The sequence below is a fragment of the Branchiostoma lanceolatum genome, chromosome 7 (assembly GCF_035083965.1).
Source record: "Branchiostoma lanceolatum isolate klBraLanc5 chromosome 7, klBraLanc5.hap2, whole genome shotgun sequence".
Taxonomy (NCBI): Eukaryota; Metazoa; Chordata; class Leptocardii; order Amphioxiformes; family Branchiostomatidae; genus Branchiostoma; species Branchiostoma lanceolatum.
The window spans coordinates 8,001,462-8,026,444 of record NC_089728.1 but is presented as its reverse complement, the minus strand read 5'-3'; the positions used below and the strand labels follow the sequence as shown (position 1 = coordinate 8,026,444).

General features: G+C 42.8%; 1 protein-coding gene across 3 annotated transcripts; it reads left to right on the top strand.

The window, feature by feature from the left end:
- Positions 1-3,498: 3,498 nt before the first annotated feature.
- Positions 3,499-24,174, top strand: LOC136438988 (T-box transcription factor TBX20-like). 3 transcript variants are annotated; one of them, XM_066434070.1, is made up of 9 exons: positions 3,499-3,912; positions 4,513-4,795; positions 10,743-11,016; positions 12,797-12,955; positions 15,540-15,616; positions 20,308-20,423; positions 20,817-21,177; positions 23,107-23,167; positions 23,385-24,174. In XM_066434070.1, exons 1-7 carry the CDS (start codon positions 3,786-3,788, stop codon positions 21,170-21,172), a joined length of 1,392 nt encoding a protein of 463 aa, XP_066290167.1. In that variant the 5' UTR covers positions 3,499-3,785; the 3' UTR covers positions 21,173-21,177; positions 23,107-23,167; positions 23,385-24,174. The 3 variants fall into 3 exon arrangements, with proteins under 3 accessions (XP_066290167.1, XP_066290166.1, XP_066290165.1); XM_066434069.1 differs by having other exon boundaries at positions 20,284-20,423; positions 20,820-21,177; XM_066434068.1 differs by having other exon boundaries at positions 3,503-3,912; positions 20,284-20,423.
- The last annotated feature ends 809 nt before the right edge of the window (positions 24,175-24,983 follow it).

Genomic DNA, 24,983 nt, shown 5'->3' with positions numbered 1-24,983 from the left:
GCCGGCGCCACCCCAATCTCCCATATTACCAGATGAGGCTGACGTGGTGACATGACGATGTCCATGTTCCCCCCGTCTTCTCAAATTCGATAATCGCCGCCCGCTTTGCTGCAAATCCTCCCCACTTTCTTTACGGCATGAGGGAGGACAGTTCTCAAGGTTGAAATAGAGATGTGTCTGTGTTTAGTTTTAGTTTTATAGTGGAGAATAGAACGTTTATCCCAAACTCACGAACAGAATATAAGCTCTCACAGCGAACTAAAAGTTATTCAAAACGGTGACTTCTCTAAAATATTTTCCATTTTACTGAATATTTTCATCGACAAACTTAACTTCTACATTAAAACAGAAACCACACTTTCCCCATTGAGTCTGTTATTCCAGCACCACCCCTACAATATCATCCACGGTTAACATTGGTTCTAAACTAAGTTGACATATTTGTCTACCGTATCATTTGACAAGATATTTCTAATAAGAAAAAATATATCCCATTGTCACAATCGTTTTGGCCTACTAACTATCCGGTATACAGAATTGACGCAGAGTCCACTTTATCCATCTATCAAGTCTTGTCAGCGAGCCGGTCGTGATTTGGGACGTCAGAAAAGGGGTATATTGGATTAGCGGTGTCCGTGGAGACCCCATAGTGTGTCCTGTCGTCCCGGTACTTTTTCTGCTCTTTTTGTGGATGAATGATGGGGCACGGAAGACTTGCCGACAATCACCGGGATCAGTCCCCGCGGCCACGACAGCCCGCCCCGCTTGGTCTATGGGGCGCCGTGAAAATGAAGCGATAACGGCCGTGTTGGTATGTATCAGCCGCTGCCATCGCACGGCTAAATCAGCACAAAGTGTGCAATTACTAAAAATTTACACACTTTAATACCCGACTAATTGCCGAGTCATCGAACACAAATCAGTGATTCACATTCGCCCCGTGTCTCTATCGTCACTCAGTGCGCAAATCGCCCGATTTCATAGCCACTATCTATAATTGTTAATTCCTCTCCTCCTTGTGATGTACATAACATCAACTGTGTTTGTTTACAACAACATACTGCAGTGTTTATCTATTCGACATTACTCCATTGTAAACTACAACTACGTCTTTTCAATTTTCACTGTAATCATTCGGTTGAGCAATGAGCATTGTGTGACTTGACTAAAATAGTACAATTATACGCTTGACTTGCTGTCTACTGTTCCTCGATTTCCCATCTTGGCCACTTTGTGTGTTGGACATGCGTGTGCTAACCAGTCGAATCCCCTAGTTGTGAAAGGACACTGTCAGATTCCCATGGTATCTCCCCAGGCATCGCCTAATGTAAACATAGGCACGCGCCCAGCCCGAGGCCTAACGTAAACCTCCGTTTGTCAGAATGCCCCCGGGGTCCCTACACAGAACAGGAGAACGGTACTGCCGTATTTCTTTCTCTAGAGGGGGCTTCTGGTCGCTGACTTACTATAGAACACGAGCCGATACTGTGTCAAACGGTGTAAAGTCTGACCATGCGCTGACTCATTCCACTGTGGGTGAATCGAGGTAACTTCAAGTTCCCGTTTATGCCTTGTTTTCATTGACTGGACAAAAGGAAACCTCATACTTTTTAAAAACACTTTGTGAGCGCTTTGATAGCGCAAAGGTCCCTCTTGGTTTAACTCTCTACAAAGTCGTTCTTCAAATGGTGCTCCATACTAAGACCACCCTTCCCTTCTCGTCGCGTCTGTTCCTATCTGTCCCCCTCCCCCAAATCTCATCTATCATTGTCCGTAAGCCTCCCTCTGGCATGTCTGGCTGTGTGTTAGTTCCTTTGGCGCGCTTGACGTCACAGTCGTCAGTGGGCGCCTTTCCCGCCAAGTCCTGGCAGAAGTCGTGTCGAGAGACGGGCGTAAACTCCGCACCGTAGGAGGGGGGAGATACGGGATCAGGGGCGGAGCAACGACAGCTTTGGCCGGTCTCTCGCACGCTCGACACGTCGTTGCTAATCGCTTAATTTGTTTACTTTGACTGGTGGGGTTTATTTGCGTAGCGACTGTTGTGTAAACCGTGAAGGTAATAAACGCCGCTTGGCTGCCTGCCTGGGTGGGGAGAGAACATGAAGGCGTGGTGACATTTGGTGCGTCGTGTAGCTACGTCAATGGCAATTGATACTTTTCATTAGTCAGGCTAAAATCGCTTAGTTTTCATAAAGCATTCTTGCAGAGCAGAGAGTGAAGGAGAGATTGAATGAATGAATAAATGAATCAATGAAAGAAAGAAAGAAAGAGAGAGAGAGAAGAGGAGTGAGAAATATAGCTGAGGGCACGCCCTGCTATAATTTGATATAAATATGTAGTACGTTTCACGTCGGCTGTGGTATTCTCTATAAAATTTTGACAGGTCAGGATTTGTATGGTTCGAAAGTTTCTCTTCAAATACAACAAATATTTTTTATATAGAAAAAAAGGATGTTGACGAAAAACGATACATAGAAAGTCCTACCAGCATCACAAAAGTGGTTAATAGTACAATGATACACTAGAGGTCATACCTACTGTAACATATATCTTTCTGGAAATGCCATTTGCATTTCTAATCTCCAATGATTTACTTCTACTCAATGCTGCCGACATGACAAGTGCAAAAATGCCTGTTTGCTTTTAGATTATTACTTTTGCGGTATCAAATATCGGCTACAAATGGAGCTTTTTACCAAATTTGATTCGAAAGGGGTTTAGACCTCCATGCTGGTGAGGCGTATCAGCATACCGCCCGTTCATTAAGGCATTACTGGATACAACATGTAGAGGTAAATCTAATTAGACGTGCATTGTTGGCCGTCAGCGTCACCACAGGGTGGTCTCGGGGGTGGGTCTGGCGGAGTCAGGCAGGGCGCGGCGGAGACAGTACAACACGGGGCCCCGGACACAGACAGGCCGGGGCCAGGCCACACCACACCGCCGCGGCGAACACCAGCACACGGTCTGACCGCCCAGTTCTTCTGAGCCGCCGCTGTTCCACCGACTGGAAACATTTCTATGTTAATTCCAGCCGCCAGTCTAAGAAATTTCAAATAAAAGACGAAATTATTAAGTGCATTGTATCAGTGAAATTACTCTCTGTGTCGTATGTAAAACTTTTCTATAATTACCAGCGGGATCATGGAAAAAAATGAAAACGTTTTTTAAAAATTCTGCTATTGTGTCAACTGATGGGGAAATTATACAAGCTTGGCAAGCAACTTTGAGTGTACGGAACTCTTAAAGCAAAATGTATACCTACTTGTGTCTTTCAAGGGCTTGTTCCGTTTTAAAACGCCGCAAACGCCTCATTGATTAGTTGAACACAGCCCAAATAAACAAAACGTCATTGACCGCCTGCCATAATGTATGCACAGGGTTTTCCTTATTAGATTCGCTTGAAAAAAATACATATAAACATTCCCAGTCAACGTGGTAAGCGGAACTCAACTCGCGGAAACGGACTGGCGCATTTGACGCAATCGTTGAACGGGCGTGACGTTTTACGCGCTCATTGGTCAGCGTTGCACTTGTTGATAGCGATTACCCGACGCCCATCAAATTAATTGTGATCCAATTACAGCACCTCTGTGGAGTGAGACCCCTGTGTGCAACAAAACCCAGCCCGTGGCCTGTCTCGTCCTCACTGCTCCCCGTGACTGGTGTAAAGACTGACCCAAAACATACCAACTCAAACCTCGATCCATCGCACACCCAGATAGACATCTCGTCTTCCCGGACTGCACACACTTTTACCGCCGAGGTCTCGCCCGTCTCTCGGTATGGAGAGCAATGCCTCGCCGAAGCCGCAACTGTCTTCACGCGCCAATGCGTTCTCCATCGCGGCGATCATGTCTTCGTCCTGCTCTACAAAGAAGGACAGTCCAGAGGAAGCCATCAAGCCGCTGGGTAGGTTACTATTTCCCCTTACCCGTCTGTATTTCTGTGTCCGGGGCGGGCGCAGTCTCAGCCAAGTCCCCGCGAACCCTCGCCCTTGTATCAGCAGCAGACGACAGCTCAGGCGATCATAACGGACCTACTGCAATAGGTAGTGATAGGTGCTTTCATGGGTCGCATGTATGAACGTATATGATTGACATATAGTTGTTCTTACCACGTTTTAAGTGACATGTTATAAGATGGTTGGCATAATTCTTTCCGTGTAGCTGTACTAAGGTCTTGTCGTATTATACTATAGGTGCAACAGTAAATGGCGATTTTTATCCATTACTACTGTCCCGTGGACTTTCAATGTTTTGACAAGTTTACAATCTATGGGCTAGCTCTGTGGACAAACTGGATAAGCTATGGGTCAGTTAGGTCCGGTCCTTGGGCGGAGACTACCCCGCCTCCGGCTGATTCGGCGTGGACATACGTATATTTTATACTGCATGCCCTCTGGCCTGGTCCGGGATAGAATGTCCAAGCTCAGGGCCAGTGACTCAAGGCCATTGCAAGAGTAAATCCTGAAACTATCTTCTTTCTTTCTTGTTTGTCTCGACGTTACAGAGAACTTTGTAGAGAAGTCTGGATGCACACAACCCCTGTGCGGGGAGGCGTCCTCCACCGAGACCGCCACAGACGGCGGGCGGGCAGGAAGGGAGGGTAGCGCCGCCGAGTCTCGACAAGAGTCTGCCAGCACAGAACCACCAGCGCCTTCCGACGGCTCCCACCTCCAGAACAAGGAAGGCAACCCCGAGCTGAAAAACGTCCAATGCAAGCTAGAGTCCAAAGAACTGTGGGATAAATTCCACGAACTGGGCACGGAGATGATCATCACAAAGTCTGGAAGGTAAGCAGGACTCGGGTGGGTGTAGTCGGCTTCGTTCCGTCAGACATCGCGGTGAGGCCCGGCAGAGCGTGCGGGAAGGTTCAACATGAAGTGTTACAGGCGTCTTTGTTGACAGTAGACACGCATGGTTGCCTCTAAGCGTGTGCGAAGGGAGAAACCCCAGAATGTCCACGTAGGCCAGACATCATATCTAAAAGAACAAGCAACATTTTCAGTATGTTAATCATCTTAAAGTAAATTTTACATGGCTTAAAACAATGACAAAACGTCGACCTCTTACTTAGGCACATGCGGAAAAAGCAAACTGCCTTCTCCTGTGTAGCTCTGTCCTTGTGGCTCGCCATAAAATATACAGGACAGATTTCAGTTGCGCTGCTCAGTCAAACATAGTAATGAAGAAATATTCTCTTTAAATCCCTGTCAATTTTTCTGTACCGTACATAAACCAAATATGACATTTACGGTGCTACTTTATCACAGAGAAGAAGCCCATGTTCACATAGTTGAAGCAGAAAAAACCCTAGACTCTGGTTTACAGAAATACAAAATTGGCGGACGGTGGTCGACACTAGTCTTGCTTATACTGTTCTGACATCGCAGCGTCTAGCCACCTCTCGCCGGTGTAACCCCGTCTTCTGCCGCCGCAGATCGTAACAAATCTCCGCTATAATGAAGGGAGACGTTTTTACGTTCGGGAGGCAAGTCTTTTGGGACCCTTCGCTCCGCCATATTTCACACGAGATCGTGGAGGGATTTCCATGCCCGGCAAGCCCGTCATATAATTTCATTTTCTAATGTAAAGCCAGTTAATGTTTGTACAAAAGGAGGCGATTATCATACCTCTCGTTTATAAAATGAAAAGTGTCACCGTATCCGTGTACAAAGACGGCCGAACCTGTCGGACAAAAATTAAGCTAAACGGCGCCGGGGTCTCCCTGAAAGCATTCTCTGTGGGCCGCCAGAGTTAACGTGTTTCTAAACTGTTCGCAAAATGGTCTTCTTTTTGCGTGAAACGGTAGCAATGTTCTCCTCTAAAAATACGCACACAAACATGTGGACGTCCAGACACAGCAGTTAAGTTAGGGATACATATATACAGTTTAGTCCTTCATAATCATGAAGCAGATGGCAGGTGTCACAAACAAGGGGACAACAAAACTGGATTTAGGGAGAAAATCAGCACTCAGTCTGAGGTTGATGGCCAAGACTAGAGACTTTGATCCCCAGAGCCCGCAAGGGAATCCGTCCACGCATGTCCCAGATTTGTGCTAATAGAAAGTACGCGTTTGTGGGGCTGAAGTATTCACTTGTTTTTCTCTCTGCCCCTGTAGTTGATTTGTTTATTTATTTGTCTTTAGGTCAGATCAACAATTTCTTAAGTTTCATCCCTGTTAATTCTACCTATATACACCCTGGATAAGTACTGTATCCGTGCGCCTCTCTGGTCTAATCTGTTCTTAGCGATTTACGACCGATCCGTGCTGTATGATTTATCTGTCCCTATGCTGGGGGAGAAGGGGTCTGATTCGATCCTACCAAGTACCTGTCCGTTTCTGACAGAACTAGGCTAGCCCGTATGATATCGGGTCCCACTATGTTGTTGCCGTCATTGTTTCTTTTCCTTTTTTTGCTGTTTGTAGTACCGATTTAGTCGATTCCCGTCAAAGGCTAGGTACTGATCGCCTTGCACCATGGCGTTTTAGTGGGTTTTAGGGGACACAGGAGAGACCATACTACTACTTTTGTATGTAACATTTAAGTCAGTTTGTTCGTGTATGGGAAAAGACTCGGTTACTGGTAAGAAGGTGATATATGATGTAGAATTGAGCTGCCACCTCGTCATCTAGCTTCAACCAAGGGGCTTGCTTCTATGAAATATTGCATAATGTTTGCTCTGATATCATTTCGACAAGAATGTCGGAGTAACATATTCTGAAGAAATGACTAATCTAAAACGACTGTTGAAAGAAGTGAGAGGGGGTATGCTACTACTAGCCCCCGGCGAATGATCTTACGCCTTTAGGGGGTTTGACTGGGCACCAGGGTAAAGCTGGAGAATTACCGAGGTATGGTCACTTCCTCAGGGACCTGTCCTGCCCCTATAAGTAGCCTCTGGTGGGCTGTAGTTGTCTCGAACTTAGAATGAACTGAAAGTCAGGAAGGAGAGTTTAGGTATATCTTTTCAATCATGACCTATGTCTACAAGAATCTGCAAGCAACTGAAAAGTATAACCAACGGTTTAGAATTTTAGTAAGAATCTATATGGTAAAGTTTTGCCTGGAGTAGCGACTTTATCTTTGAGTTATACCGACATTCATAATCATATCTTCTATCTTTACTAGGTATCGTAAGGTGGGCCGTATATGTTTAGAATAGTGAGTCGACAAGTGAAAACGTCTCTTGTCTGATAGCTTCTACTGATGTGGTATTATAGTCGACTTGACGGGCGAGCAACTTCCTATCCAAAAGGTTGGAAGTTGGTCGTAGTGAAAATAGTCTACTGATGATACAGTACTTCTGACGCATTTTAAGTATAATTCCTATTAGCCTTTCTCAATTGTCAGACGTGACAGTATCTTGTTGTGGCCATTGTTTTGCAGCGTCGCCAGTTTGACTAAAAAAGGAAAGGTTCTCATGATGCGTGTACATTTACCGAGAGATGGACAGTTCTCACAGCACAACAGGGACTGAGCCTTATTAGTTTTGCGAGAGGAGACTATACTATATATCCATGGCCGTGCGTAAAAACAGAGAACGTGATTTTAGTGGCAAGCCGAAACAACCGTGAGCGATTGAATCGTTCAGGTCAACGTGCGAGTAAAACAGTGGCTTCGTCGGCCATGTCTGCATGCTCAAGTTGTACCGACAAAATCACCAGACTTAGCTAACGCCATGTATACATAGTACTACATACCTACAGCAGTTGCTATAGCAATCGGTACGCAGAGTATATGAGGAAACTAAGTTAGAAATTTCATTTCCTCTTTATTACCGAAACGGTTTACCTTAATCGCTAGAAACAACACTCACTCGATTTCGCCCGTTGCACAGGTCATTAGGTATATGTCCGTACCCAATACAATACTAGTGTTGGTTTTATGAACTAGAAAGCATTTCTTTTAGGTGCTTCATTTCTTAATGTTCCTCATCTATTGCAATTCTTCGTATATTCTTTTTCCGTAACACATTTTTAGTTTGAGATATGTTGTACGAACAGTGTGCGGACATTGTACGGACATTTGAATGTCGGTGTCACCAAATTCGCATGCTGAGGTCGCTTTGATATCTGTCAACATATATATTTTGTCTGTTTTATCTGTCATCAAGAAGGACCTGTACATCATTGTACAATGTATATACCATGCGTAGTTTGAGCCATTTTACTACCAAGAAATCTTGGGGTTGTGAACTATCAAACATCAACCCCGGTGCTGATCTTCCTTGATGGTGAACCAAAGCACTTGACTATTGTTTTCCACGAAATGACACGCTTTGCCCGGCCGCCTGGACCGGGTAACTTGCCTCGAGATCCGTATGGACCGAGGAGGACTGAAACATGAAAGAACCGGCCCAATTACAGTGTACAAAAGCAGTTTTTCATCCTTTACACATGTGTGTATTCAGTGTAAAGCAAAAGGGATATTTAGGGATGTAAAATGCGGTTGTGAACATGCTATATAAGTCAGCGCCATCTTACAACGGGTGAATAGAGATGTGAAGCACCATAGATGTTTTGCCCATCACCTATATCATTGGCACAGATCAGTATACTGCACTACTGCATGTATTTTCAAATCTTAAGGTGTACTAAGAGTAAACCACGGCAACTCTTGTAAAATATCTGCTGTTATTCAATGCTCATTAGGAGGTAAAGGAATCGAATATTGTAGTCACAGAGGCTCGCTGATGTACAAAACAACAGGGACAAAAATCGGTTTTCTCTACGTCTATCAAAGAACAATGATGGCCACCGGACAAAATCAATATTTCTACGAAATGTTAACCTAAAAACGATTGTTTGCTATAGACTTGTGATGTAGTAATTGTTTTATTTATCACACACACGGTTAATAGGTATGTTCAGCCGCTCGCAGGCAAATTCTTCCCATTTGCGCAGGAAACTCGCCGCTCGGCAGAAAGCCAACGCGTCCTTCAAGAATAATCTACCCTCAGATATATCCAAAGGTCAAATGAAGCATGGAATATTATTTTTGTGATGTTAGTTTTGAGATATGGAATAGAATGAATGAATGAAAGAAGTGAAATTCATGGTATAATCGCCAAAAAATCTGCGGGAATTGAATAGGTGTCCGTCGAGGAAAAAAACCCTGGTCGTCGGTATTAGTAACATTAAAATGTACTCATTCATGTTTGTTACTGTAGAATTTTTGTGATATCTATGCAATCGTTTTCTTATTAATCTTATATTCTTATAAAAGAATATTTCCTGCTTCTAAAAATGTAAGCATTGTTTTTTTTTGTGCAGCTCGATATAGCTATCATGTGCATCATGTCTGACGCTGCCAGCCAACAAAACACACCTAAAAAATGGAAAATATAAAATCTATATAACATTCAGTCCCGTGTGCGAGTACACCTAAATATGCATGCCAGATTTCTTCGCGTTTCTCCGTATCCACGTCAAATCTGGCCTGTGGGTCGATATTGCCGACTGCAAACGTGCTGACATTTAAGAGCCTTACAAATACGGACGAACCAAAATGTCTTAAACCTCACTCAGTGCTTCCTATTGACTCATAACATTTAAGTTAAAGGTAATTTAGAGATTATTTTCGCTGAAGATCCAGATGAAATGACAGCGTCTGCAGCAAAGCTCACAGAGGAACCCATAGCGAAAGGTCATCCGAGAATACCATGCTTTCTTGTGGCAATCAGTGCTTTGTGTAAATGCTTGTATCCATGATAACTGGAAAACAAAGTCGCCTAGACCCTTGTGTCACCTCGGGAACTTCTTTGAAACGTATTTAGTGACGTGGATGTTAAAGGCCATGGTTAAGTTATGGTCACGCCAGAATGATTCTGACTTAAGAATGTCTGAAGAAACTTGATAATCAAACATGATCTCGCGATGTGCTGATGGTGAAGACAACTATATTTCTGATTTGCACATACCGTCCTCACGGTGGGAATGAACCAGTGCAACTGCACCAAAATGTGGCACCACAATTTAACTGATTCTTCTTGGACGATAGATTAAGTCACTGATCTTCTTCTCCGTTCTGTACGGAGGAAAATCTGCATAGACCATATGTTATATTTACAGTATTATCACCTAGCCCGTATGATAAGAACTTACGGATGTTGTTCATTTATTGGTTATTGTATTATATGTATTTTATTTATCTAACCGGTTTATCAGGCACATATCTGGTCATTTTGATGCTTCTGCCTTGACGAACCAACGGTCAGGGAGTAATTTGGGTCAGTCAGGTGTCTGAGTCTGTATGCTTCAGGGACACATACATGCGTGCATAGGTACGGTCATATTCGTCATAGGCCGTCGTACGACTTTGATGTCGTAGGATTCTCAGGCAGACTGTGACAGAACTAGCCACCGATAAGGATAAAAGACAGCATTTCCAGTAATAAAACAGCTGAGTGTTGTATGACACATGCACGATCATCCCAATACCACCCTCAGTTTGCGATCGTACGAAGATCGTACGACGAATGTGATCGGGTCCTTTGTCAGAAATCTTCATGTTGTTATTATAAAAAGCTGATACAAAAAGCTTATATTGTATTCCGTAGCAGTTTCAGAATAATCACTTATTTTACTTGTCACTATTGTTAACTAGCATTGTTTACTTGCACTGTCTGTATCCTTTTTATATACAATTTCATATACGTGGTTCATGTTGCAATTAGCACTCGGGCATGAACTTGCAAATAAACTGAGATATGTTATTATTTTTATGTCGACAGGAGGATGTTCCCCACCATCAGGGTGTCGTTCTCCGGGGTGGACCCTGACGCCAAGTACATCGTGCTGATGGACATCATCCCCGTGGACAACAAGCGGTACCGGTACGCCTACCACCGGTCCTCCTGGCTGGTGGCCGGGAAGGCCGACCCGCCGCAGCCCGCACGCCTCTACGTCCACCCCGACTCGCCCTTCACCGGCGAGCAGCTCCAGAAACAGATCGTCTCTTTCGAGAAGCTCAAACTCACAAACAACGAGCTGGACCAACACGGCCATGTGAGTATAGTATACGGGATACTCCCGTCTGTCTGTCTGTCTGAATCTGTCACCGAATGTAGGAGTCATTTTCGGCTCATAGTCCGCGTTATGGATGCAAGATCCAATCACGGCAGCACTGATAAACATCGTATCCGCACAGGGTCATGACATTTATTTTCCCTAACAACAAAGCGACCTGTCTGTTTCTATAAGAGCGGAGGCTCAGACAAGATAGCGGGATATGATTATTTTACTATTTTATTCTCTGTGGTATGCCTATTTTCATTGCCAAGAAGCTATAAATGTACAATGTACAGTATCTGATTAGCTCTTATAGTATCGCCCTGTATGGCCTTTGTGTATAAAGCGGTTTTTCTTGACAGAAATAACAAAAAAAGAATGAGTTGTAGAAACGTGGGAAACGACATTGACATTGTGCGATATGTCAATTCGGGATATGATCGTTTAGAACTTCCAACACAATTAGTGGTGTTCGCGATCTATTTCATCAACATAACAATATTGATGATGGTCTGTTTGAAATATTCGCTATAGCTACCAAGGCATGCGGTTCTATATATGATTCTAAGCTACATACATACATGTGACATGTAGGCTGTGGGTCTTCCTTTTTTCAATTTAGCAATTAACCGTTCATTTTACTTTTGTTGCATTTTCTTCAAAACATGTTTGAAAAGTTTCTGTCCGTTGTTGACGCGTGAAACGCGTTCATTTCCGAGTACATTTTCTTGATAACACACTGTACGTTGTTTCTTCATTATTAGTTATCATTCTTCGTTATTAGTTTCCGTACTGAAAACAGCACTCAAGAGACTGAGTGCACCGAATGCAGCGCCTCGAGTCTTGCGCCGACTCCCAATATCGTATTAGGACTGGGAAGAGTTGCATTGACGTATTTCTTAATAGTTAAGAAATATTACTTCATTCGAAATAAGAGGATACTTACAAAATCTATTGTTATGGTGATTGCGTTAAGCTTTGGCTAAGTGGTAGCAAATTTTCTAGGCTTCAGATTGTTGTGTGTTGCCCCCGTTTTACGATCGCTGAGCAACCGTACAGCGACCAAACTTTTATTTGTGTGACCATTAATTTCATGATCGGAATATGATGCACGATGTTAAGTATGATTTAAAAGATCACAAAACACACACAACTTTAGAGAATTAGTCATTCAGCAATGAAATTCGTTAAGCGATCTGTCATAACTTTGGTCGCTCAGCGGTCGCAGCTAGTCTCTACCAGACTAATCGCGCCGGCTATAGGGAGAACATTTGCCGGGGGACTTTGGCCATGGAGGGTAACATTCGCACCCTCTCTCCGTAGCCGACTCCCTTCATACAGTTGACTCTATTTGGCCAATTTCTACTATTTTCCCAGCGACCCGCGGAGGCTGGTAGAGTCTAGGTCCCAGCCTCCATTTCCTCTTAGAATTCACTTATGCTGCGTACTGAAAACAATGCTACCCGTCGCTTCATCAAATTCTTTTTCCCAATAAACACTATAGAGATATTGGAACTTTCATTACCTACTATTTTAAAAATTCTTCAAAATTTTTCAGCTGTGCTATGTACAGTATCATCAAAAAAATAATTGAGTGGCGGCCCAAGTTTGTATTCGAGAACTGTAAAAATAAAACGCAATGCCTTTACTTACTATATTCAATAGCCGTGTTTACTTATACAGCTATGCTAAAAGCATAACTGTCATAATTGAATAAAACAACTCATTTACATATTCATGATAAACTCTCTAACTTTTGTGTTGTTTCCCCAAACAGATCATTTTGAACTCGATGCATCGTTACCAGCCGCGCGTGCACATTATCAAGAAAAAGGAACACACGGCGTCTCTTCTCAACCTCAACTCAGAGGAGTTCAAGACATTTGTCTTCCAGGAGTGCATGTTCACCGCAGTTACCGCCTACCAAAACCAACTGGTAAGTTCATGGTATACTATATACTGTACATGATATAATTTCACTTTCTTTTTCATTTGTTTGATATCGTTTTGCGATAATTCATGCCGTTTTCTTGATATGTTGAAAACATATTTCTCTTAACCTATATCTGGGTTAAGGTACATATATATATATCAATGCAGATCTCTATAATACACTGTTTATGGATGAGAAAAACAAGCAACATGAAGAAACAGGGATTTCGGCTCTCTTTTTCGATTTTCCTATAAACACGGAAGTCTGTATCGGCACATTTGTGTATTTTTTTTACATTTCTTAACATATAAGACACTTTTTTGGTATGTGAAATTGCAGATTTCGTAGCGGATACGGACTATATTGTATTGTTGGAAATTGGTATTTCGTTTCGAACACCCGTCGCCGGTGATCATAAGCTTTGACAAACGAAACATTCACCGAAGAGAACTGTAAAAGAAAACACAATTAGTGTAACGTTTCTTTGATGGATTTCGTATCATGTATAGGTGTGTACTGTATTGATGGTTTCGTCCTTGTAGAAATGCTTGAGATACTATATGCTATTGAACGGCCGCCATCTTTTTCTTAAGACAATCTCTGTGTTACATATACTGTTTCAATCATTCTGTACCACATAACACGAATATACGATACGTCTAGAATTACCACCGTTTGCCGGCCGTTCATCAAATTGACCAATTTGAAAATCGATGATAAAACGAATGACCGCTTAACGGCTCGGATGTGGTCAGCCGCTGCTAGTGGCGCGCTCATTTTATCCCAAATTCACCGCGCTTCAAGTTTTCTTTCACCCAAAAATGATACCTTACTAGTTGTAGTACTCTTTTTCCACTCTTAATTGATATTTTTCGTAGAATCAGAAGCTTTATTGATACAAAAACGTACAGCGACTTTCGTACTGTCAACTACAAACTACAAAATAACAATTCCAAATGAATCCGTTATTGAAACCAATATTGTTTGAAAATGACAACATACGGAAGCACCTTTTCTACAATGTCAAAGACAAGTGTAGAACATGTGGTTCAATCCGAGCTTTCTCGGCGAGCAGTCCACACATGGCCGTCAGAACTGCCGTGACTTATGTGGTGGACCGGTGCTGCTCATTGATTCGATTATCTCCCGTTTATGAATTATGGACGTCTCTGATCCTAAAGAGGCCATCATTTTCCCGTTATTACCACCAGCGCTACACTGTATAAATCATGAGGCTACCGGGCGGCTAGGAGGGAGTCACGTCCCGCCAGTAGCGCTCGCGGCGTTCGTACAAGGCGCAACTCTCTCAAGTAGCTGTACTGTTGGAAACCATCATTTCTTTAGATCTCTAGTGCATTTTTCAATCTTTCGCTTGAAAGCTATATTTTCTATCAACTTTAGGTATAAGAAAATGAGAGAATATATATTTCTTTTCACTGTTGTTCGATAAGAATGAAACTAGCGTAGGTGGCACTAAAGCTCCATCCAAGAAGAAAACAACTTCCACGGGAACAAAGGCTTTGTGCTAATATATTTACAGAGGAACTGGAGAGGTTTTTGGTGTAATATCAGGTGCGCACGAGGCCCGGAGAATATCCATTCTGCACAAACAGCCAGCTTTTCCCTGATTAACTCCCTTCTCACGTTACCGACCGACGTTCTTCTTAGAATATTTTACCTTTCCATGCCCCAATTCAATTTCGCGTCACGTCCGACACTTATGTCTCCTTCTCTTTAACCTTTTCAGATTGATTTTTGTCATTTTTTTTCTGTTTTTTTAATCGGATCGTATTCCTTAATGCACACTATGGTATCCACAGCTTTCAAACTTTTGATAACAGAGCAAAATTGTCAGGAGAAACTCAAATGTTTACAAGAGACACGAAGCAAACGAAATTTAACGCAAATCAACTCTAGATCTGTATTTATTGATCTTAATGTTTTCTTACGTCCTTGTTTGTTAATTTTGCATATTTTCTACATCTAAGTCAAACGGACAATACGACTGCGGCGACGCTAGCATACAGTGGAAAGCAGATATCTTAAAAATCAGGTTTAACTGATGACGCCGAATATTATCAAATTAAATCAATTCAAAATCAAAAATAACTTTTTGGCTCAAACGTTGAATTGATAAGGAAAATATGCATGATTCAAATTCAGTCCAACCGGACAGACGATGGCAATGTTGTCTTTTCGTTTTCGCTGACTATCATATTGGATTTCTTGCCTTTATCAAAACGATTTTTAGATTCCATTGTCTAACTTTTTGGTGTTTTGGTTCTACCATTGTTTGTTTATTTGTTTGTTTCGTATAACCGGTAATTCGCCTTTAGGCATAGCACACACGTTTTGTGCAGCAGGTACGAGCTGCGTAGGACTAGGCTGTAAGGTTTGATCTTCTCACACTGGGAAGGACCCCTGCTCTTTGCGATAAGTGTGGTGGGATCTTTTAAAAACGTACTTGAGTTATGGCCCTCCCCCGGCTTTATGAGAGGACGTCCCTAACCTATTCTTATATCCCATCAACTATATTTTTGTCTTTTGGTGCTGCGTTTTGTGACAGATATCTGACTCTTACTTCCAGATCACAAAGTTGAAGATCGACAGCAACCCATTCGCCAAGGGGTTCCGCGACTCGTCTCGCCTCACGGACATAGAAAGGTTAGTATATCAATACTAATGTGTCGTTTTTAGAATTTTATTACACTTTTAGAATTCAAACACTATTTACCTGATTGAACTGTCTAAACTATATGTTTTTTGTGGATTTTGGTTTGATTAGTCGTCAGTTTGTGGTCATAATTTCACCGCTAGCGTTCACAGCATACAGCTACGATTACAGTGTGTATACAAAATACATATGCTTAGGTATTTATGTAGATTGGAAACATAGAGGTATGTAGAGAGTACAAGTAAACAATAAACACATATTTTCTCGGACGTTTTTGTTTCTATTGAACTTTTTAACTTCGGCCGCCTTCAGTAAGAGTGACAAAGGAATTAGGAATCGTCCAAAGATCCATATAGCTGTCAGCATGGCGGCCTGATAATTGTGGACATTCTCCTGCTTCTGGTGTTTTGTTTATTTCTGAGCTGTCCACCCATCGCTCCTCGCGCCCTATAAATCCACGGACATTCCCGATGTGTTCCGTACCTAACGAACTGTTAATGTCCCGCCCGTGAGTGACAAACGCCGAGTGCTGATAGTGGGGAATGCGGCCGCTATGTGTGTGCTCAGCGAATCGTACTCTAGAGGCCACAGCTCGTATAATCTGGACTATAATCTAAGGGGAAATTGTTGATGATGTTCTGTGATGGGTTGGACACTACTGAAAGTGTGGTGTGCTCGGAACGTAATGGGAAAAGCAGAACACACACGCGTTCTTATAGCCTCCTATGTGAACACTTCATCCTGAGAATTGGAAATTGGAACGGACAGAAGCGTCGTGTCTGTCATTGTAGCTGACGTTTCCTGGTGCCGAAGTCGCTCCCTTTAAGCCCCGTTTTCATTCCGAATGTTGTTTTGATACAAATAAGAGTTGGTAGGCTTCCACGAGCAAGAGGCGAGCGGGTCAAGTGAAGCAGATGTTGAGCTAGAAAATGGAGCATTTGAAGTCTTCCCGCATCACTTCTGGCGCAATCTGCGCTCTGACGTTGATTTACGTCCCTTATCGGTCATGTTGAGCTGGAAATGCCCCATTTACGTTCCTGTGCTATCGCTGAGATAAAGTTGTTTCCTTGGCTTGTCATTCTGAAGCGGTAGGCCGTGGTTTGAGATGTCGGCCTCCCACCCGGGTTCTGTACCTCACACGTGCGTGGTTCCGTCCTTACTCCGCCATGACACCCCTGTATTTCACCACTTACACCAAACAATTTAGAACGAGCGTTACTGACGTTTTCCACAGCTCCTGACCCCGGCGTTCAACACCGACCAACTGTGGACATATTTTCCCCATGTGACGAAAGTTTCTCTTGTCAGCCAGGCGTTTTCACCGCAACAGACATCGCGGCTTCTCGACATCACTACTTTTAGGCTCTTTTCAAGCCGTCTTCGCACATTTTCACGTTTGGGCCAAAAGACGCCACAAAACGGCGATGAAAGCTGTTTCACTGCGCTTTCATCATTAAAAGGCCAATAGGTCCAAAAGAAATTGAATGGTAATGTTAAAACTATTTCCTTGTGGTTCAAAACTGAAATTTAATGGTAATCGGTTCCAATTGTGGTTCAAAACTGGCCTGTATGGCCAATTCTCTTTTCCCGTTCACGTCTAGATGCGTTAACATGTCCTTCAAATATTGCATCACGCGCAAAGAGAAAAAAAGCCAACTAACCTACAAGCACAACCTGTACGCATCTTCTTTTTTTTCTTATTAAAATGGAAGTCCCGACAAAGGAACTTGCTCAAGACGGTGGTGACACTAAGGTATTTGGGGGAACCTTAAAGATGCCGGGTTGTCTGGGCTTGGAATCCTTTGCCGTGTTTGCAAACACTGGCGACATCTTGACCGTTTCTGCCACCCTTGGTATTCACTCACTGTGGTGGTTCCAGCCTAGCTTTCCGCAATCCAGACTTCTGTTGAAAAATCGCCATATGGATCCCTTCGGCTGCTGCGGTGTTGCTGTACACTTCGCTTACGCAGCCATATTCTTTTGAAAATACTTTGTAGCTGACGTTCTTTTACCCGCACATTTTGCTTCGATTTTCTCATGCATGTCAACGTTTACAGCTACAGCTACATATATATGTATATGTAGTGAAATGTCTTTGCTGATGTTTTGACGGTTGTACAGGGACAATGTTCCTATCACTTCCATGCAGTCAACCAGAACACAAAAATCCGGGCGCTGGCATTTCGACCCCCACATTTCTCTCACAACACACAAGTTTTCATTTCTTTCTGACTCTTAACATTCCTCACTCCTCCTCAAATGTTGGTGCCTGGAGAGTTTTAGTCAGCACGGCGGTGGGGAGGTTGTAATCGGAACATCTCGGGAGCGGTGTTCGGAGAGTTTCTCTCTCCCTCTCTCGAGCTCTCCCAGTGCGCGGAGAGAGTTCTCAGTTCAGGTCGAGATTAAACAACACAATCTCCACACAACTGATATCGCAGCAGAAGGAATGTAAACACGACCGGGAGCCGATGAAATCGGACAGGCTTGGGAAGTGTTATATTATACCAACCACCATGTATCGAACTACCTTGCCAATTATGTCACCGTGTTGGTGCGTTAACAGACAGAGAAGGCATGGCGTCTGGCCTGGCTGGACCGGGCCGAAAAAAATGGCAGCCGCGAGCACCAGAAAAAAAGTAACAAGTAATCATTAACATTTATCCTCCGGGTTACATTTATCCGTTACTTTTTTTTTACAGTTACAAGTGTGTTTGAGAGATCTCTAGTGCAGCACCCCTCGTGTAGGTACAGGTTAGATATACAGGAGTGCATTATACTGAGGGTCGTTCCAGTGGCATTTTTTCAGTGGCGGAGGTATGTCTCAAGGCGAAATTATGTTAGTAGAAATTACTATTTCTTCTAATAGTTGTTCTTCATCGGCACTCTTCAATGAATGTCTTTCCAAACTTTTAAACAAGTTATTCCTCATATTCAATCACATATGATTATAACAAAAATTATCAAGTATTTTTTTCTACAACTTTCCTTTTTTTGCGAAAGAAACACTTCCTCTTTTCTCCAACTTAAGAAAATGTATCGTAAATTTTGAGTTGTATCATCGCAGAAACCATTAATATTCCCCCACATAGAGATTCATCAATTGAAATGCGATAATAACTGAATATTGAGAAAGTATCGTGGATAATGAAGACATAGCTCGTCAGACCACACCCTGCCCGCCGTCCGGCTGACCTAGCCGTGAGCGCAGAGGAAACCGTGCCGTGGGAACACACGCTCCACTTCGTGCTTTTGTCATCGCGTGGGTCCCGCCAGACACCCAGACTCAACTGTTAATTTATACCGCATAGAACTGTTGAAAGTCCGGGCTTTTGCGGGAATGTAGAGTGTGGATGTGGGGGAGAGACGGAAACCTGCTGGAGAGTACGGGTGTGGGGCGCGGTTTGGCCTCAGGGTTGCCCCGGGTCGCCCGATACAACTCAACACAATTGTGAAATCAATAAACCGAAAGTAAAGCGCACACAGGTCAATTTCTTTGTAGTTAATTCCATAAGCGAGATCGAATCATCCATACATGACTACAGTGTACCCCCATATACTGTTGTTAGTATTTTGCAGCCCTAAATGTAGGCTAGATTAGCCTTGTAGTATTGTTGTTTTAATAGTTGTTGCTATACATCGTACCGCGAGCAATAAACTTTATTTCTTCATTCTTTCGATTTTCAAAAATTACCTGGGCTCATTACTCCCCTTAGTATTATGTCTTATCTTTGATTTCTGCCAAACCATTGAAATGCATTTTACAATCTCAGTCAGTACTACCCATAAGAAGCACATATGTTTTCTTTCCACAAACATTTTCACATTGCTGTATATCGGTTTGTTCTGGACTTTAAAAGATATATCTATAGGACTTCGACTCTATGATCATTTTGGTAGCGAATATATTTCAAGCATTTTCCTACGACTTGTTATAACGTTTTCCTAACAACGTCAAACGACACACAAGTGTTAGTACTTCTCTTTCTCCTGGTAGTTTTTCAACATTGGCCACAGGCCAAAATACGTTCATCGTTTTCTGTGGCGTACATTGTAGATAGTACCCAGGATATAAATATGAATACATTTTAAAATGCTGTAAGTACAACATGTGAATGAGGAACTTTGGTTTCATAATGTTTATGAAATGGTTATGAGTGTCAAACTCTGTTACGAAAAGTGTATTTAAATGACGGGGATGTAGCCGCTGTGTGCTTATTCTTATTAATCAATGTAGCTACGTTTGTATGTCTATATTTTGTGTTTGTTATGATGTGCGGATTCTTTGATTTGCTGAATACATGACAAGGTGGAAGCGGTGTCTCTATCTATGTATTTTGAAGGAAATGTGATTTAGATTTCCATAAGCGCACACATGCTTGTATCTAATCATAACCAGAATGTGCGCGCATGTGATAGTTTGACAGTTCACACGTACTTCAATTATTAGCAGCAAAATTATATCTAAACGTTCCCTTGTTTGTGGTAGTTCTGACTCGGAATCAAGCACATTTACACAAAATATGACTTCGCATTTTTCAGGACATTCTACAAATCACTGTTTAAGAAAATTGAGATTTTTTTAACGAGTTTGCCCGCTTTTCCCTGGTTGTTGATGCCACCGCTTCCACGCGTATAAACCCTCTGTACCTCCCGACAGTGACCTTTCTTGGCGTGCCTGCAGGGAGAGCGTGGAGACCATGCTGAAGGAACACCGGTACGCGCGCTCACCCATACGGGCCTATGCCGAGGAAGAACCGCCCAGGAAAAGTCCTCGTCTCTCTAGCTCCTCATCCTCCGGTAAGAACCGCCTTGATACCCTGTTACACACTTAGAACACGCGCTTAAGACGCCCGACTTACGACTTTATTAGTGGATTTAGAGCGTCTTAGACACGGACCGTTCTGCCTTGGCGCTATGCCGGTACGTGGAGGCGTATGAGAGACCGGTCCGTGCAGAGTATTAGGAAGGAAATCCTGCGATCTTCGAGACACTTTTTAAGACCTCCACCTGCGTAAAGAATTAGAAATCGTATTTCGTAACAAATAGTATAATTGCTGTTGCAAGAAGGGAACTGTTTGCCGTCTCACGGGGTTCATGATTTGCTTACACTTTATTTTGATGATCACAAAGAGAATGCTTCGATTTGATCTCGTTATGTGAAGTGAAATTTACGCCATGTTGTTTTCCCAGAAGGCGGCCTGACGTCCCCCAGCACGTCCGGTGGAGGATGGCCCTCCCCCTCCTTCACCCCGTTACCTCACTACCCTCACTCCTCTCACCCCATTCCCATCACTCCCCATCCCATCAACCCCTCCGTCACGGCCACCACGTCCAGCCTGACCTCACCCCTCCCGCACCCTCTGCCCCACACCCTGGGGTTCGGGGCGCTGGGGATACCCGGCTTGCCGCATGGCCCCTCGCCTCTCCCCGCCCCCATCCCCATGTTGTCCGCCCCCTCCCCGTTCCACCCCCTCCACATACAGAGGTACCCGTACTTCCCTCAGACGGCCTACTCCTCTGTACACACGCTCAGGCATTATGTATAGTGAAGGTAGGACAACTTTCCTTCTTCTTTTCCCTTCTATTGTGCTGACAGCCACTCGAACAGAGTATGTCGAGTCTACATGGATTTTCGATCAGTTCTGTTCTATTAATGCCTAAATATAAACAATTTACCAAAGTAAGTTAATACATATGCTATGGGACATGGATGAATGCTCATGCTTTCAACCTAATCGTTCAACACGAGTAGAAAATACGCAAAGTAATGCAACGGGGTCAAAGCATATTGAACAGATATATGTACATGAGGCATTTACTAAATGTAGGTAACTTGTACCTAAGACAGCCACAAGCAAAAGCAATACGGCATACAGGATGTTCTTTTCATTGCATGGCAACCTGTTAGATGCTGAACATACGATGTAATCTACGTACCATGAATGTTTTGGTACGTATCACAATACTGCTAAGAAATTAAGATAACTTATCGTCAATGTCAGCATTTAATGAAGGGCACGACCCGTTGATTTACAACTATCCATCAATACGACATTATTTGTTCATGTATAATTTCTCACGCCACCTAGATTTCCTTGGCTTAAACTATATAGGTCTACCTTCCAATTAACGTTTGTAAAACCTACCATATTTCTATGGATATCACTGTAAAACTTCCCCAGAAGCAGTTTTACAGGTCTGATTGCTAGCGATATTTTACAACGATGGCAGAGACGGAATGACAGTTTTGTTGTATTGTTGGATGATTGATGCGGGAGTGTCAATTTGCGAAGCGTTTTACGGCCCATCGTGTCGCTGGAACAGGCTGTGACACCTATCAAACTTTACAATCGTGGGGCAAAAGTGTAATGAGTTTTACCTTTTAGTCTCTTTTTTATGGCCTTGTCGTAAAATATCATTACGGACATGGAATCGGCATTATTTGTCTGTGCCTAAATGCTAGTTTGTGTTAGAATCTGCATCTGAGAAATCTGTCAGCTTATCCGTCAAAACCCTCATTTCAGCGTAACTCGTTAAGAAATGGCCCGACGTAGACAGAAACAACGTACCACCAGTATTTTACAGCTGAACAAGAATCTGTTGTGTCAAGGTCCTTTTCTATGTGCACCAAAAGTTGGAAAAAATGAACCCGATGACAAAGAGTTGTGAAGTCCGCGGTCATTCTGTTTACAAAGGACAACATTTTCGTGCAGCGGTGTCTGTCCTTAGTGCTGAAGTGACATCTTGGAGGTACAATTAGGTCCCCTCTAAAGATCCCTGTGCCTAGTGCTACGCAGTGATGCCCTTTTGTACCAAGACTTGTTAAAAAAGGATTTTATATCTAAAAGACTAAAAATTCATGTTGAAGGAGGAGAATTACGTATGAAACGGTAGCATGTACCCGTTTCACAGTTAAATCACAGCCGAACACCAAACATTAGTTGCGCAAAAACAAAAGGCTGACAAATGGAGCTGCAGGGACATTTACCTATCAGACGTTGCTCATTTAGCATCGTTCGTCTTAATGGCCCGGTTAAAAACGTCGTACGATCGCAAAACTGGAAGCATTCTTAGTCCTGCATAGCCTGAGTACCAGCCTCCGTAGTGACCGCTGGCTCAAAAAAATTCGCTTGCTAACCATGGATAGCAAGCGAATTTTTTTGAGCCAGCGGTCACTACGGAGGCTGGTACTCAGGCTAAGTCGTACACATGTCGTACACTATTCAACTGTCCTGTTACGGAAAAATACTGTCTTAGATTATTTACTAGTACGATGGTTGCTTCTGTTACAGCCAGGTTAAAAATTCTACGACATCAATATTGTACCTCGGCCTACGACGAATGTGACCGCTTAGATCATTTATTAGAATAGCGGTTGGTTCTGTTATAGCCAGGTTGAAAACTCTACGACATCAGAATTTTACCACGGCCTACGCCGAATGTGACCGCACCCTAATCAGAAGTCGCATTTTTGTTACAGAAGAAAACGATGTCAGGTGGTGCCATTGTGGATAGCGGCGGCACAGGATATTCTCATCTAGGTATTTGGAGGATCATTCATTTGTTTTGTCGTTTGTATTTGTTTTATCCTACTGATAACAATGAGTAGCTTTATCTTGGTTGTTTCCCCAGTTGTGTAACAAATATGATGAAATAATAAACGAAGATGTATGTTTTTACGCAAATGTCTATCCACAAAAGACGTGATTTTTTGCTACTATTTTGAACTCATCAATTTTTTCCTTTACTTCGCTACAGGCACCAACAAGACACACCACACGATCCACAAAATCCTCCACTGTAGTAAAAGAAAAAGAATTTGAATACTGTAAAGTATTAGCTATCCTGTAGCATATACATATTACCAAAATTATTTACATGTAATGACAGAGAAAGAGCACTGGTGCCAAATAAGTTATTGTTTTGAAAATGTCACGTGGTCAGCAGGGTATCTCATTGGTTGATAGTAAAAGTCCGTTACAGTGATGTACATTGTATATAGTAGATTGTGAAGAGGAAAAAGACATTTTAGCACGGTTATATAGGTCGAATTGTTTTTCCAAACTGCCTTTATTTCCCGACGTAGATTTATTTTATAACAGATATTAAGATAAGGCATGGATTTTAGAGTGAAAAACTTTACAGTGTCACCGAAGATGATTTTACTCGTTTGTTCGGCTATCTGAATCGTTTTGACAGCGAAAAATAAGAGAATTTGTGTAAGGTAACAAGTAGAGGACTCTGAACGCTTGGCTTAGTCTGGTAACATGCAAACACCACTAAATATCGACTGTTTTGCAAGTCTGCTTGTTAGATATCTATTGTATGATCATAGAACGTATTTCTTTCATTGAAACGCTTGTAAGATAGCTACGAAAGTCTGTATCTTCCATTCAGGAAAAAGTCGTACCAGAGACTTGTACAGCTGCTGCATATAGTAATTCCTTACAAAAAATTATTATCGACCAAATTGTACAGAGATTATAACAATGTTCAACACACAAGTAAGAAGGATATCTTGTATGTGCAATAAATAATCATCAGTGTATTTGCGTCCGTCGATTCAGTCCATCTGTGCCGCGAAGCACACTTTATATTATACCAAGTACCTGCTTAGTATGAAAAAAAAATCTGTTATGTACGTATTAAAGTAATCAAAGATATATATGTAGCCCACATTCGGTTCAGCACGCGATGGAACACACCTAATGGTGGGACTTGCTAGGTTGTCCACCTAGTATACTGTTTGATACATGATATTTATTTGGAAATAGGGGGAAGCATTCGTATAGACCATGTTGGTTTTCATCTTCCCCAGCACAATCCAGTGCAATAGCTTAATGTCGTTCGTTCGTTCTTTCCGTTCCTTTTAGTGCCCAGTGGTAACACGGGGCAGCAGGTTTCATTGATGTTGCAGTAGCAGCGTATATTTTTACAGGGAGGGGTTGCTAGCCCCTCTGATTAACGTTCTCGGGGCACCTCCTCGAAAATGGGACCACCATTTGACGTCCCTTCTGAAAGACGGGTGCAGCCCCAACCTAGATGTTCCCAACCCAGGATTTGACCAAGGTCTCAGTTAGCAACTCGCGGCGATCGTTGGAACCACGAGCTTAACTGTGATCCTGCCACCTGTTGAAATATGTGCAAAATAAAGAATAAAAAAAATCAGTTGTATAACAGCTTACAAAAACTGAGTAATGTGGGTCCACGGCATTAGATGTAGTCTCATCAAAGTTCGACGACATTTTCTTTGCTGTCTCTTTTTTAGCGGGGAAAGGGGCTGAAAAAAGCAATCAGAAGAGGTATCTGGACGGTCGAAGTGAGGTGTAAAGTTGCAGTACGATAGATTTTTGGTTA